At 41.2% G+C, this 14,967-nt stretch overlaps 1 protein-coding gene across 1 annotated transcript in view; it reads right to left on the minus strand.

Moving 5' to 3' along the window:
• Positions 1 to 6,715: 6,715 nt before the first annotated feature.
• The window catches only part of cpped1 (calcineurin-like phosphoesterase domain containing 1), a 44,600-nt gene continuing 36,348 nt past the window's right edge, over positions 6,716 to 14,967 (minus strand). Inside the window, exon 6 of the mRNA XM_078278956.1 lies at positions 6,716 to 10,469. Within this exon, the coding sequence (XP_078135082.1) occupies positions 10,243 to 10,469 (227 nt within the window). The 3' untranslated portion in view covers positions 6,716 to 10,242. The remainder of the gene's footprint in view (positions 10,470 to 14,967) is intronic.

The following is a 14,967-nucleotide window of genomic DNA, read 5'->3' on the forward strand; positions in this document are numbered from 1 at the left end:
TGAATGGTCATCTGCTCCAAGTAGGCAGGACTGGAGTGTTTTCTTTTAAGCCACTGCGGTGAACATTGTCCCATGTAACTACACGCTAATGGCAGTAAACAATGTCACCTTGGCTGCCAGTGTCATTAATTTCTCCCCAATTCCGGGTCACATTACTCCTGAAACATTTTCTGTTAGGAGTATTTGGTTTAAAAGCCTTTTTTGCGATTTTAGATTTTGTAGAAATTGCTGCAATATTCCATTAGTGTCAACTGCTAACTAATGTAGCTACATGGCTAACGGCAGTAAACAATGTCATCTTGGCTGCCAATGTTGTTAAATTCTACCCAATTCCGGGTCGCATTACTGCTGAAACATGTCCGATTGGGTAGTGTTTGGTTCAGAAGCCTTGATCTGCGAGTTTTGAAGGTAGAAAGTGCTGCTTCGTTCCACTACAATCTAACATTAGCATACTGCTAACTATTAAGTAGCTACATGCTAACGTGACATAGCTGTAATCTTGGACAATGCTGGTAATTTCTCCCCAAATTCCGGTCACTTTACTGCTGGGATATGTCGAGTTGTGTAATATTTGGTTTAGAAGCCTTTATTGGTGATTTCTTACGGTACCTGCTATATACTCCGTGAGCAGTATGAGAAAAAGTTTTTTTTTTAAAGTGCTTATATTATGCTCATTTTCAGGTTCATAATTGTATTTAGAGGTTGTACCAGAACAGGTTTATGTGGTTTAATTTTCAAAAAACACTATATTTGTGATGTAGTGCACATTGCTGCAGCTCCTCTTTTCACCCTGTGTGTTGAGCTCTCTGTTTTAGCTACAGAGTGAGGCATCTCTCTTCTAGGCAAGCACTGATAGCTAGTCAGTTACACAGTATGAGGGCGTGCCAGCTAGGCGAACATTATAACATGTGTTACAAAGTGACGCACATTTGTCACGGAAGTAAAGGCTGGACTACAATAGAGCTGTTTGGAGCAGTTTGTGAACAGTGTTTTCTCTGGAAGAAGTCCCTTTGTGGTGGACTTTTGGCTTTTTCACTTTGTGAATCTATAACACAAAAAGATATATAACACAATAAAGGAAAGGAAAAAAGCCAAAAAGCATAATATGACCACTTTAACATTGAAGCATGTAAACATGTCCTAGTACAAACTAGGGCTGTCAGCGTTAACGCGTTAATCGCGATGCGATTCATTTTTTTTAATTGCATGCCGGCATTTATTAATTTATTTTACACTTAACTCGACTTTGCGTCATGCCTAACAGGCTACTACTTTGACCCTTTGCAGCACCGTTACTTATCATCAAGCTGCCACTTCCTCATATCACATCCTGCTTATGGAGGCATTATGGAGAAAGACAGCAGCAATGAAATCCTGAATGGCGCTTTTTATTTTCCAAAACTCCCGGACGGCTCGTAGACAAGTCGAAAGCCATATGCACATTGTGTAAAGCCGAAGCAGCGGTGGCCGGAGCGGGCATCTGCGGTGGCCGGAGCAAGCAGCAGCAGCTGCATCGACCTTAGCGGGCAGTGGCCATAGCGGGCAGCGGCCGATCATGGGGGGACATCCTCAGCGGTGAAACGCGAACGGGGGCTGGAGTATCACCTAGCTAGGTGGAAAGCTAACGCTAGCCGGCCACCTGTTCCATCAATCCTGCTTGCAAGTGTCCGCTCATTAGACAAAAACTGGACTACATCCAACTTCAACAAAACTCCCAACGCGAGTTCAGAGACTGCTGTGTTTTTGTTGTTGTGGAAACAACAGTGTACCGGACTATCCAGCCTGTTTCTCTGTCGCCGGGTAAGAGCGGAGATGGGCTGTGTTAACATGGACTTGTGCAGAAATGAGCTGCTCATTAACCGGTGATCACTGGACGTCAGTGAGTAATCAACATTATTTAGGAGTTACTAAACACTATATTGACTCTAGTAAGGATAGGGATTTTTAGTTTTTTAGTTAGGTACTTGGAGGAATTGTGCAATAATGACAGATTCACACATTTTTCTTTTGTTTACAGTAAATAAATAATTACAAATCTTAAAATCAAGTTCATAAAGTAACTTTCTTTGCATTCATTTGATTCCCAATCAAGATACACTGGTACAAATTGCTTTCAATTGTTAATATGTACATAAAAACTGTTCTGAAATGCAAAATAATAGAATTTTAATCATGTGATAAAATATGCAATTAATCGCGATTAAAAAAAATTAATCGTTTGACAGCCCTAGTACAAACACAAAATGCAAGTATAATCCTGAAAATGCTATATAATAGTTGCCCTTTAAAGGTACCGTGGGTAAAAAGCAGAAGAAAATGTCATAATTTGAAGTAGAGTGAGACCTCTTCCTGAAGCTCTCCCTTCCCCCTCTCTGTCGCACGGGCGCAGAACAGCCAATAGGAATGCCCTCTCTCTCTGAAACGACCTGTGATTGGCCAAAATATCCAGTCACAGGCTATATTTTTTAAAGCCTGAAAACAGTGCAAGAGCAGATGCAGAAATGTATTTTTATCTCAGACCACCTGAATTACAATATGCTGAAATATTATTTTATTTTTTCCTAATGGCGCCAAAAATAAATTGCCTACCACATCTATAAATTAACCTTGGCACTACTTATAGTGAACTGTAACTGTACTGTTATTTGTATCCTCCTGTCTTATTCTATTGAAGCTGAATTCTATCTTCCATTTTATTTTACTCTTTTAATTCCAATTTAAATGTCTTTTTACATTCTTTCTATCAATATTTTCATCAATGCCCTGTGTTTCTTTTGTTAGCGCCTTTATGTCTTATTTAAAGCACTTTTAAGGGCGTTGTTGTTAAAAGGTGCTATACAAAAAAGGTTGCCTTGCCTTGCCTTGACTTCAGAATGAAGTAATTTGAATGAGCCAAATAAAAGCGGTCCTTGGGCATTATACTGTAGATTTGTGTTGTGAAAGTACTTTCTCTATTCCAACAATAGGAATGGGAGTCCTAACTCATGGAGCATGTAATTTAACTGTCTCAGCTGTCATTACTTTGAGTTTAAAAAAATGTATGAACCTTGGATGAATTGTGTAGTACATCATCGCTTTGCTTTTTAAATTTTGCTTCACCTACAGTGTGTCTTGTAAGTTTTCCTCAGATACCCACTCACATGGCTAACAGCACGGAGCCAAAAATATCTGACGGCCAAATTGATCTTGCCACCGTGTAATGATAACTTCTTGAATTCCATTAGGCACCAAAACACTCAGCCGAACAAGCTCCTTTTTGTGTCTCTGGTGAAAATGTTCCCTCATGCTACTGGGCTTTATATATGGGCCTCTCATGTATGTTCAAAAGCAGGTGACCTATGCCCAAAGTGCACACTTGTATGAGGAAAAACATCAGTATTGTGGACTCTACACCCTGGCAGCCGATGAAAGTGTTGCAGAGCGATGCATGTGTCTTTTATGTGTGTGTAGAGTGTTTATGTACATAAGTCTATGTGTATGTCTGCATTTTTACGTGTGCGAGCACTTGGGGACACTGCAACAGCGCTTTGGATCAATAAACAGGAACTAGCTTTCATCTGTCACAGTAGAATAAATCCCCTGCAAGAACTGAGCAGAGAGCAAAGGGCATGACACTGACCTCAGGTCTGTCCAGAAAGCTGCCATCTTGTGAGGACATTTTTTGCAGTGTCAACCATTTGCCCACAATCCTGAAAATGCTCTTTCAAAGAAACTACAGAGATGGTGATTTTTACAAATCATCACAATTTTGCAGCAGTAAAGTGAAAGACTACACCTAAATTGTGTATGCGCCCTGGTGTGTGTGGTTTTGTGAATGAATTACTGTCCTGTAAGCAGTCAGTCGCACCTTCAATCAGAGTCCTCGAGCAAGCAATGTCAATGCTCACTCCCCTTGGGCTGCACTGGAGTCGGTTAATCTCTGATTTAACACAGAGAGAGTGGAAAATATGAAAACTATATACGGTGCATGAGTTGGATTCGGTTGAAGATGAACGTGTTGATATTTTTATGTGAAAATGCCACATCTTATCAGCAGCGTCAGTGGTTCAGGTTCAGTTTGTTCTGCAAAGCTGATGATACATCTCCTCCAGATTTGTGTCTGTATTGACAGACACAAAATTAAACTTGAAATGATGGAATGTGTGTCAGAATTATCATCATCCATTTAGCAAACAGAATTAAGGAGGCACTTTTTGGAGCCGGACATGTTTCTTCTTTCTGAGAAGGGTACAAACAAAAAGCTGTATCACATCACATGAATACTAAAACAGACACAGAAAGCCACACACTCATGTTGAAATCTGAGTTGAAAAAAAAGTGTACACTGCCGTAGTATGGAATTGCTTGCCACAAAAGCATGATTTGGTACATTCAGATGGCGAAGAGGACATCATATATATCTATAGACCATCATATATATATATTAGGGCTGTCAGCATTAACGCGTTAATCGCGATGCGATTAAGGGCCCAGCATAATGCGTACATTTTTTTTAATCGTATTAATCGCATGCCGCCATTTATTCATTTATTTTCACTTGACTCGGCTTTGCGTCGTGCCTAACATGCTACTATTTTGCCGTACTTCCTCGTAACACATCTGCTGCTGCAGGAATAGCAACGCGGATTTCGGTGCCTCATTCTGGTGCCACTGATACGCCTGCACTTCTCTCTGATGCTCTGAAACAGACGTTACAGGCAACAGAAACATTGCTGCACGTGACGCTAGTTAACACTATACTCGACAGCAGCTAACGTTAGCCTACCGCTAGCTAGTAGCTGGATTAAACACGGTTACAATGCTGACAGCTAACGCTAAACGGTGTAAAGTGTGTCTGTATTTCACTGTAGAGGATTCAACACCGGCATGTAACAATCTGCAGCTGCTGTTGTCGGAAAAACACAGACGGTGCGTTCAATGAAACCGGTAATTTACAGCGACGTGGTGCATTCAAAGTTGTTTGTTCAAATATGTGACTAGAGTAAATATATAATAAACAAATACAAATCTTAAAATCAAGTTCATAAAGTAACTTTCTTTGCATTCATTTGATTCCCAATCAAGATCCACTGGTAAGAATGGCTTCCCATTGTTAATATGTACTTAAAAACAGTTCTGAAATGCAAAATAATAGAATTTTAATCGTGATAAAACATGCAATTAATCTCGATTAACTATAGAAATTCAACGATTAATTCTTTAATATATATATATATATATGCTGTCAATCGATTAAAAAAATGTAATCTAATTAATTACATACTCTGTGATTAATTAATCAAAATTAATCGCATACATAATTAACGGTGCCTGAACCGAAAAAGAAAAAAAAGTTTAGCGTTAGCTGTCAGCATTTTAACCGTGTTTAATCCAGCTACTAGCTAGCGGTAGGCTAACGTTAGCTGCTGTCGTGTTAACTAGCGTCATGTGCAGCGGTGTTTGTGTTTCAGAGCATCAGAGAGAAGCGCAGACATATCAGTGGCACCAGATTTCGGTAGCCAGGGTTGGTAGGAAGAAGATTTTGTAAGTAAATGGAGTAAATGTTCCAATTAATAATCCAGGCAGAACATTCTCGTCTCCCTCCTTCATTTTACAGTCCAATGGTGGCTAGAATGGCTCCGGGTCAAACGTCAATATGAAATGGATTAATCTGCGTTATTTTTTTTTAACGCGTTATTTGTTCTCAGATTAATTTATCGAAATTAACGCGTTATTTTGACAGCCCTAATATAAAGTAAAGATATATACAGAATGGATCTGGAAGGACTTTGAGCATCTCTAGGTGTCGCCAAGCAGACCTAAGCCACACAAACTCCTCTCCATCATGGAGACCTTGAAGAGGACAGACCACATCAACACACAAGATGAGGCATCAATAGCCAGGAGAGAGAGAGAGAGAGAGAGAGAGAGCGAGAGAGAGAGAGAGAGAGAGAGAGCGAGAGAGAGCGAGAGAGAGAGGTCCCAGGATAACAGATGCTCCAACACAGAGAAGCCTGAGATATTCATCTCAACGACATGAGCTCATGATTAGATTAGATTCAACTTTATTGTCATTGTGCAGAGTACAAGTACAAAGACAATTAAATGCAGTTTAGCAGAAAAGTGCAATGTGATATCCAATTATAGACAGGTGGTGCATAGGCTGGACAAGAAATATATTACAGTGTTATAAGAGCAGAATAAATATGGCTATGTAATATGAATAGTGTATGAACAGCATGTACAGATATGTGCAATGTAGTAGCAGTGACATTATAATAGTAGTAATAATAATATAGATATATGCAGTGTATTAGCAGAATATATGATAAAAACTGATAAATATGCATATTCTGTATGAACCATATAGACAGATATGTACAGTATGTACAGCTATGTGCAGTGTGGTAACATAAGAGTAGTAAGAATAAATGTATGTGCAGGATGAATAGTATGAAGAGCAGTAGAATATGGCTATGTATAGATGTAATTACAGTATGTACATTTGTAAATAAATAAATAGAACAGTATGGGTGGGATAGGGTAGTGCAAATATGCTGAAAAGGAGGAAAATAGGGGCTCATTAAGTGTAATTTAATGTAGCAATTTCTGAGTAGTGAAGACAATAGGAGTCATGCGTCTTACTACGGTTTAGAAACGTGCATGAAAAGTTGTTTGTGGTACAACTTTTAAAGTACTGAGAATGGCTAATATAATAAACACAGTCACACTCGGCCATCATTAGATTAAACAACATTTATTATAAAAATACAACCAATCATGTCACAGTCATAGTGTCGTCCAGTATGGTCATTCATTAGAATTTAACACAGGAACAAGTCAGAGCGTGTGATGTTCCCCGATTCATAGAGCAAATGTGCTACAAATTCACACACAACGCAAGATAAAGAACAATGTGATTGAGCTCGGCTACAACGAGGATATAAAAATAGATAAGGACATAAGGTTCCTTCTCAGACAGGAAATGAAGGAGATGGACTGAGTCGCCTTTCACACATCACACTCATTATCCATTGCTCTCAGACCCCCCCTCCTCCCTCTCCCCCTCCATCACATGCTAACTTTTTGGAAAAGAGACAGAATCCGTCAGTGTGAAATGAGGTTAGCGATCACGCCGCTGATGGAAAAATCACCTACAGTACCCGCAAGACCAAGGACGGACACACACACACACACACACACACACACACACACACAGCCAGGCAGTACGTACACTTTCTCTCTCCGACACACACAGATGTGTTGCTAAAGGGTTGCCATGACAACTCTCTTAAATTCCCAGTTGGTCAGAGCAAGTGTGAGAGTCTGTGTGTGTGTGTGTGGAGACTGTGAGCCAGTAGAGTCATTTAGGGCTCTCAGAGAAAGTCATTTAGTTGCAGAAATGTCCATTTTAAAGACAATTTGAGGACTGTGAGCTTCCTTCCAAGCCTGCAGCCTGTAGGCTGTTACACTGTGCCTGACCAACGGTTAAATCTCTGGTTCAATGATGAAATATTTACCAAAAACAGTTTAAATCTACGTTTTCATAAACGAAAAAAGTAGCTTGAAAAAAACCACATGGATACTGCAAAACTCGCGCTATACTGTAGTAATTTATCTGTATTGGAGTGATGGGTTTGGGCACAAATAAATTCTGCTTCCCAACAAAGAATCAGACCTTTAGACATTAAGGATTCAAACAAGTTAAAGATTTTCACAAAGTAAAACCCCATTTTTTTAAATATTATTTGTGGACCCATTTTTTTCTGCAATCACCTTTCAATGCATTTACATTCTATAATTACCTAGACTGAGAAAACCCTGACAAACTTCCGGCAAATTTGAGATTTGCTCTGCAAGTCAGTCTGGCCAAGAGACGATTCAAGCCCATTTCCAATTTTTCCAAATCAAGGCACCAATCACAACCGTTGAGACGGGCTTTACACCAATCGCAACCGTTGAGGCGGGCTTTACACCAATCGCAACCGTTGAGGCGGGCTTTACACGATGACGACAGCGCAGCTTTTTGTTTACATTCAACATGGCGGCCACCGAAGTGCAGCAACCCGTTGCAGTTACAACTGAGAGTGGGTCTGGTGTCAACCAGGCTAGTAATTACCTCTTTATAGAATAGTTTATCCTGGTTAGTGGCGGGGTCCGCTAGTCTGGCTATCACCAGACCAAGCCCAATCTGTTAAGATTGAACATTAGTCTGGGGAGTCTGCTCTGTATTTTCTACTGCACAAGAGGCGTGATCAACGGGCATAGTTCAAATGATAGCAGCGACAGCGGCATCAACGGGTTGCTGCCATGGAGCGCTGGGCTTGGGTGGCCGGCTTGTTGAATGTAAACAAAAAGCTGCTTGGTCGCTTCTCTATCGTCATCGTGTTTAACCCGCCAATAGCGCGCCAGGTGGATAAGCCAGTTTGTGATTGGTTGCCGCAAATTTTTAACGGAAGCAGGATAGATAAACGTACAGGTTTCCAGCCTGAGCTGCGGGGCGAAATCAAATCACCGGCAGATCGGGCTGGGTTTACCCAGTCTAGGGGTCCGCCATTCCTGCGCTGCATTTAAATACCTTTCACACGCACAGAGGATTCACATGAAATCAAGTATGTTATTCAGCCTTACTGTTTTATCTGATTGATATCAGAGCTGTATTAAGTTACGGTTACAGCTAATGCTAACCGGACAGTTCCTTCTGCTGCTGCTTCATTTAAAAGTGTAACAGGCAAAACACTGTGTGGCTTTTATTGTGAAGCAGTCACAGGAAAGACGTGTATTTTCTTTTATACAGTAGATCAGTTTTAAATATTGCCACAGGTGTCACCCGTGAAATGTTTCTTTGTCAACCAGGACTGAATTCTTAAAGATTATAATTTATTTTTGTTATAATTGATATGGATTAACAATAATCTTTTAAGCCAACATATATTAAAAGACTATCTAAAACAGTATGCTGGCTGGGCGGTAAAAAAAACTGCTTCTCAGTTTCTTTTACCTGTAAAGGCAGTGTAAGGGTCGATAGACAGCTCGAAGTCTGATCAGGTCAGCAGTCAGCTCCACAACTACAACATCGTACCACATTAAACATAAACAAACATAAAAATATGATGATAAGAATAGCTTGCATAGGATAGCCCACAAAGTATTAGACTACGGCATAGTTTAGGATCATTAAAGAAAAATTCCACCCTTTAAAGCAACACTAGAGAACTTTTCCCTCTTCGGTTCCCCTACAGGTTGGAAGCGGAATTCTCCATTACATTACATTGTCCAGTTCATTCCAACTACCGATCTGCTACCCGATCTGGCAAACTTGCGTAATGTAATGTAATGGACAATTCCGCTTCCACCCTGTAGGGGGACCGAAGCGGGAAAAGTTACCTAGTGTTGCTTTAATACTCTCACACTGTTAGATAACATTAACCTGCTGCATTCAGTGCAGTCCAGTAGTCATTTTGGGATGAAGCTGAAATGTATCTATGTACTGTAGGTTTACCTCGTCCGTCACTTTGTCTTAACCTTAGTGATTTCCTACATCTCCCATGATGCAGAAAGAGGCAGAAAACGCAAAGACCACAAAGCAAAGAAAGCTGTTTTAAATGAGGTTTCAGTGTTTTAGGGTGGAATATTCCTTTAACGATGGAACGGTTTGGATACATTTAAAGTTACCTGTGCAACATCTGACTTGAATGCAGTTTTAGAACACATTCAATGATCTTTGTGTGCCTCCTTTTAGGTCAGCGGGGGCAGAGATAATAACATCCATTCTGCCAAGAGACGCTCCAAGGAAAACATTCAGTAGAGAGAGAGAGAAACTAAACACAATTTAACGTAATCATGAGATTCCGTACACTTTATTATTTGGCTTGTGGTTGCATTTTTGTTGGTTTGAACTCACTGCTATTTTCGTATTTTCGAATCCAACATGCCTCAATATAAATGATAATCTTTTCCACTTTATTGAATATGCAGACTTTTGGGGATTGGTCACCTTTGAGACTTGTTCGCTGGAAGATCCTAAGCCTAAGCATGAAGTTTTAGCTTATTACATTGGAGAAAATGATGTACTAGGAACATACAGTATGAATTAATTTAATATCTCACATTCTTATGTGCTGACGTGTTGACCAACGCGCCAGTCTCCAAAAACCTTCTTGAGTGCCTCTAAGAACAGGGGCTCAAAATGCTATAAAACAAAAAAAATTCACTGAAAACCCCAATTGTTGTAGTTTTTTCAGATTTTCCCTCCTTTGGCCTTCAGACCTGCAGCAGCTTCCTGAGGTCCTCGTCCATGCCGCGCACACTCAGCTGCTCCAGACTGTGGTAGCGGTGGACGATGTCGTCGGCGGTCACTACGACCACCCTGAGGCCGTGGGTGTCCTCGCCGAGCTGACACCCGATGGCCGAGCTCACGACCATGTCCAGGCCGTCGTGGCAACCGCCGGCGTTTCGATGGTAATGGCCGGAGAACACCGCTTTCACCCCTGTGGCGATGAGAGAGGTGTCAGAGTGGTGAATTTCATTCATGAAGAAACTACAAAGAAGTCCAAGCATTGGATGGATGGATGGGGGGGGGGGGGGGGGACACAAAAAGCTTAAATTAGTTTTTTTTGTGGCCTGATTTAGTTTGTGTCTGCTGACGTGAACGATCCAAACTGGGATGTTACTATGAATATGCATGATGCTCTTTAGAGTGCAGTGTAATTCACACCACGTCTGACCCCTCTGTCCCTCATGCATCCCAGATAAATGTACGGTTACAAACACCTCGCAGCATAAAATTACCAAAATATGTCTACAAGGTCCTGACAGGGTTAGTGATCATTAATCAATGTTTGCTCCACCGGGAGATTTATGGCTTTAAATAACTCACTTTACAGCTCCCCGTGTGTTTGAAACAAGAACCTTCTGCTCATTGTCTTGGTTTCTGATAGATAAATGTACCTTCTATGTTATGCAGTAGCTCGGCATTAGCATAATATCATTATTAGTCGCATCTGATCAGCATAATGCGACAGCAGTGCACTGTTATAGTGTAATGTAGAATAATTTATTCCTATGTCTTTCCATTGACTAGAACTGGCTGAACAAAATGTTTTATGGCAAGAAAATGTTAAATGGACTGCACTTATATAGCGCCTTTCTACTTTACTGGACAAAGTGCTTTCAATTATCCGTTCACACACACACATTCATACATACACAGATGGCGGCGGAGCTGCCATGCAAGGTGCTGGCCTGCCCATCGGGAGCAACTCGGGGTTCAGTGCCTTGCTCAAGGAGACAAACAGGGAAACAGGAAAGAGATGCAGAGGAAGGAGGGAAGAAATGAAGGAAAAAGAAAGTGCAGGAAAAAAGACAAAAAAGGAAAGGAAGACAGAAAAAGAGAAGAACAGAGAAACTAGAAAGGAGAGAGATAAGAGGAAAGAAGGAATGAGGGAAGAAAGAAAAGAGCAAAAGGGAGGATGTTTGGTAGAGAGGAGACAACCAAACTAACAAAAAAGAGAGAGAAGTACATACTCCGGAGCTTTCCACTTGTAGCATATTTTGAAAACCTGGGGAGTGTACATTTAAGGGAGCCACCATTTCCAATTTATTTTCAATTACACACAACATCATTAACAGAATGGTGGGGGTATGGCTCGGCCTGCGGCAGTGACGCTGTGTCACTACAGGGGAAATGACTGCACACTTAAAGTGGCATGCCAAAACAAGCCTCACTTTGAATGAGGGGCGCAAAATTGTTCGATGTGAAGGTAGTACTTGTCTGACGGTGTCTTTATTTTTTTTTGGAGAACCAATTCGACTTTCTGGTAAGTTGTTCTGTATCATTTCTGGCCAATTTTCACTTGAACAAGGGGTAAACATAATGTTTGGATTTGGATTAAAGAAAACTATTTGGCCAGGAGTTTTATGTTTTAAGATTAGAATAGATGAATGTTAAAAGGACAAGACACATGTAAGTTATTACCTTTGAAAGTTCATCATAAGTATAGTGATACAATACATGTGTGTATTCTACCTATGCGTGTGCTTGCAGGTTCAAATGTGCATGCATGTGAAGTGAGGGAATTGGATTTTAAAATAAGTCTGCTGCAGGCTTTCGGCAGAGAAAATTAGCTGCTCTATTTTTTAACTGCAAGTGTTTCCATGGAGGGAAGTCTGGCTGCTCGCTGCCTCGTCTCCAGAGAGACACCCAGCCAAACAAAAGAGGATCAATTGCAGTCTGCACACGAGAAAGACATCGGTCTGTCCCAGAAATCAGCACAAAAAAGACGAGGAAGATCCCTCCACAAAAACTCCTATGCATCCGCTGTTGATACTACTTAGATGTCAGCAGCGTGAAATTGCCCTGAATCATCAAGTCCGCCACTCTGCATAATCAAACAGCACTAGAATACAAATGTGACCTAAATTTATATTAATATTCAGAGCTATGTGAGGACAGCGGTTGCGCATGCAGGACTATTAAATAATAAATCTGCCCAAGATGGAAATTGATTAGGCGTGTGTGTGTGTGTGTATGCCTGGGATAAACGCATTTAAAATCAAAACCTGCGGCAGCACTGTGTAAAGCCCACCCTCGTGGGTGGGTCTGCAGCTATATCATCACGGCAGTGTTGTAGTCGAGTCACCAACTTTCATGTCCGAGTCAAGCCTCGTGTCCCCAGTGTTCGAGTCCGAGTCCATGTCCGAGTCACTAAAGAAGAGTCAGACTCGAGTCCGGGACGAGTCACCATTACCTGAGTTTGAGTGCGAGTCGAGTCACGATTTCCCAGTGTTCTAGTCCGAGCCACTAAAGAAGAGTCAGAGTCGAGACCGAGGGGAGTCACCATAACCTTAGTTCGAGTTGAGTCTCAAAGTCACCAGTGTTCGAGTCCGAGTCACTAAAAAAAAGAGTCAGAGTGGTGTCCGAGGCGAGTCACCATTACCTGAGTTTGAGTCGAGTCTCAAAGTCTCCGGTGTTCGAGTCCGAGTAAAAAAAGAGTCTGAGTCCAAGTCGGGTCACCATTACCAGCGTTCAAGTCCAAGTCCGAGTCCCGAGTTTGAGACATCAAGGTTGAGTCGGAGTTGAATTCCAACACTGCCTCAATTGCTCCACTCTGGCACCTTCAAGGAGCTGATATACAAATAAAAGAGGGTCTACATTACCGACGGTCCCAGTCTTCTCCTCAATTAGTGCGTTCACAAATGGAACATTTCGCAGTGGATGTAAAATCTGTGAAGGCGAACTTCACGAGCCGGGGCGCATCCCTCTCCATCTTCCCAATGTGAACATATAGTCGGGGGCACATGCATCATGAACTATAGTCGCAGGTGGAGGACACACGCCCTGCCCCCGCATCAAACAGTTACAGACTAAATATATACACAATATCTTATATCACATTTTTATGCCCTATTTCACATAAAAGTAGTCAGAAACCAACCAACTTCCGAGTCCTATTTCAGAAATGCTCAAGTAGGGCTGTGGAATTAATCAAAATTTTAATCACGATTACGATTTCGGTTCCTATTGATCACAAAAACAAACTAATCGGAAAAGAACTATTATTTTGCACATTACGTTTTGCAAGTAACAAAAAACAAAAGTTCAAACGGGAAAAGTATTAAGGGAAATGTCACAGTTCAAGGTGTTTTCACTGTTGATTTGTTTAACTGTTTTACTGTTTTCTAAGTTCAATAAATGCATCCAGGTGAAAACATCTTTCCAAAAGACAATGAGTAATTGTGTTAAATAATTGTGATTTCAATATTGACCAAAATAATCCTGATTATGATTTTTCCCACAATCGAGCAGCTCTATGCTCAAGTCTGATTTCATAAATCCACGAGTCCAAGTCTGAGTTCAAGTCATCAGTGCGTGAGTCCAGGTTGAGTCACGAGTCCAGAGAATAGCGCCACGCACAGGACTCGAGTACTCCATCACTGCATCATGAACACGTTTCATGAGTCTGTTTGTGTGGCCAGGAATAATAAGCTTTCATATAACCCTGACCCTGCTCTAGGTGACTGAATAACTGGCCTGGCCCAACACTGTCTAGTCACAAATGTTTGTCCTAGATGTTATTTCTAGATGCGGGCCACACATGGCCTCTAGGCCAAAGCATGTTCTCATTATTCTGTATGACTATGTGTGTGTGTTCTGTGTCCTAGTCCCTCTATACTAACAGATAACTAAGTGTTTTTGTCTTTCTTACGAGAAAACACGCAGCTCATCTACAACTGTTCAAACCCTGTGAACAAATAAGCAGCAACAAAAGTCTGAACCAGGGAAAATGTTTGACGGGATCACCTGATGAGTGGAAATGTTTTTTTTTTTTTTGTTACAGCATCCAAATGAGGTCTGTGACTTCCTCGTCACCTCGGATGGTGGGAGGAAGACGCCAAGACAGCAATAGTAAAGAAGCAATAGGCAGGAATTAATCCTGATGAATAAACCGGCAGGATAAAAAAAAAGGAAAATCTTTTTGAAGTTTTTTTCTGAACCTCCTCTAAAACTCCCATAGATGCTGCGATTAATCATGCCGCCGAATAAAGTGTGTGGGAGTGTGCAAGTGTGCACATGTATACATGTGTCTGTGTGTCTGAGTTCTGCCGCCTCTCTCTCTCTCTGATGATCCACGTCCCACACACACACGCACACTCATATACACGGACACACGCCGCATGACACCACCACGCAGCAGCAGTGAGCTTCCCCCATATGTGTGTGACATGTTTGTGATGCATTCATGTAGCTGTAAGTTTGTTGGTCACAGCTTTAAAAATGAAGAAATAACAGCCTGTGTCCACATAGGTTGTTGTTTTTCCTGTGTGTCAGCGTCTTTTTTTTAGTTGTTCCCAATGAGAAGTGAGGACGCATGAAGTCGCATATAGACAAAAAGTGTTGCACCCAGCTAGGGCTACAACTAACGATTACTTCATCATTGTCGATCAATCTGTAGATTATTAGTTTGGTCTATAAAATGTCAGAAATGG

Source organism: Sander vitreus, chromosome 21 (assembly GCF_031162955.1).
Source record: "Sander vitreus isolate 19-12246 chromosome 21, sanVit1, whole genome shotgun sequence".
NCBI lineage: Eukaryota > Metazoa > Chordata > Actinopteri > Perciformes > Percidae > Sander > Sander vitreus.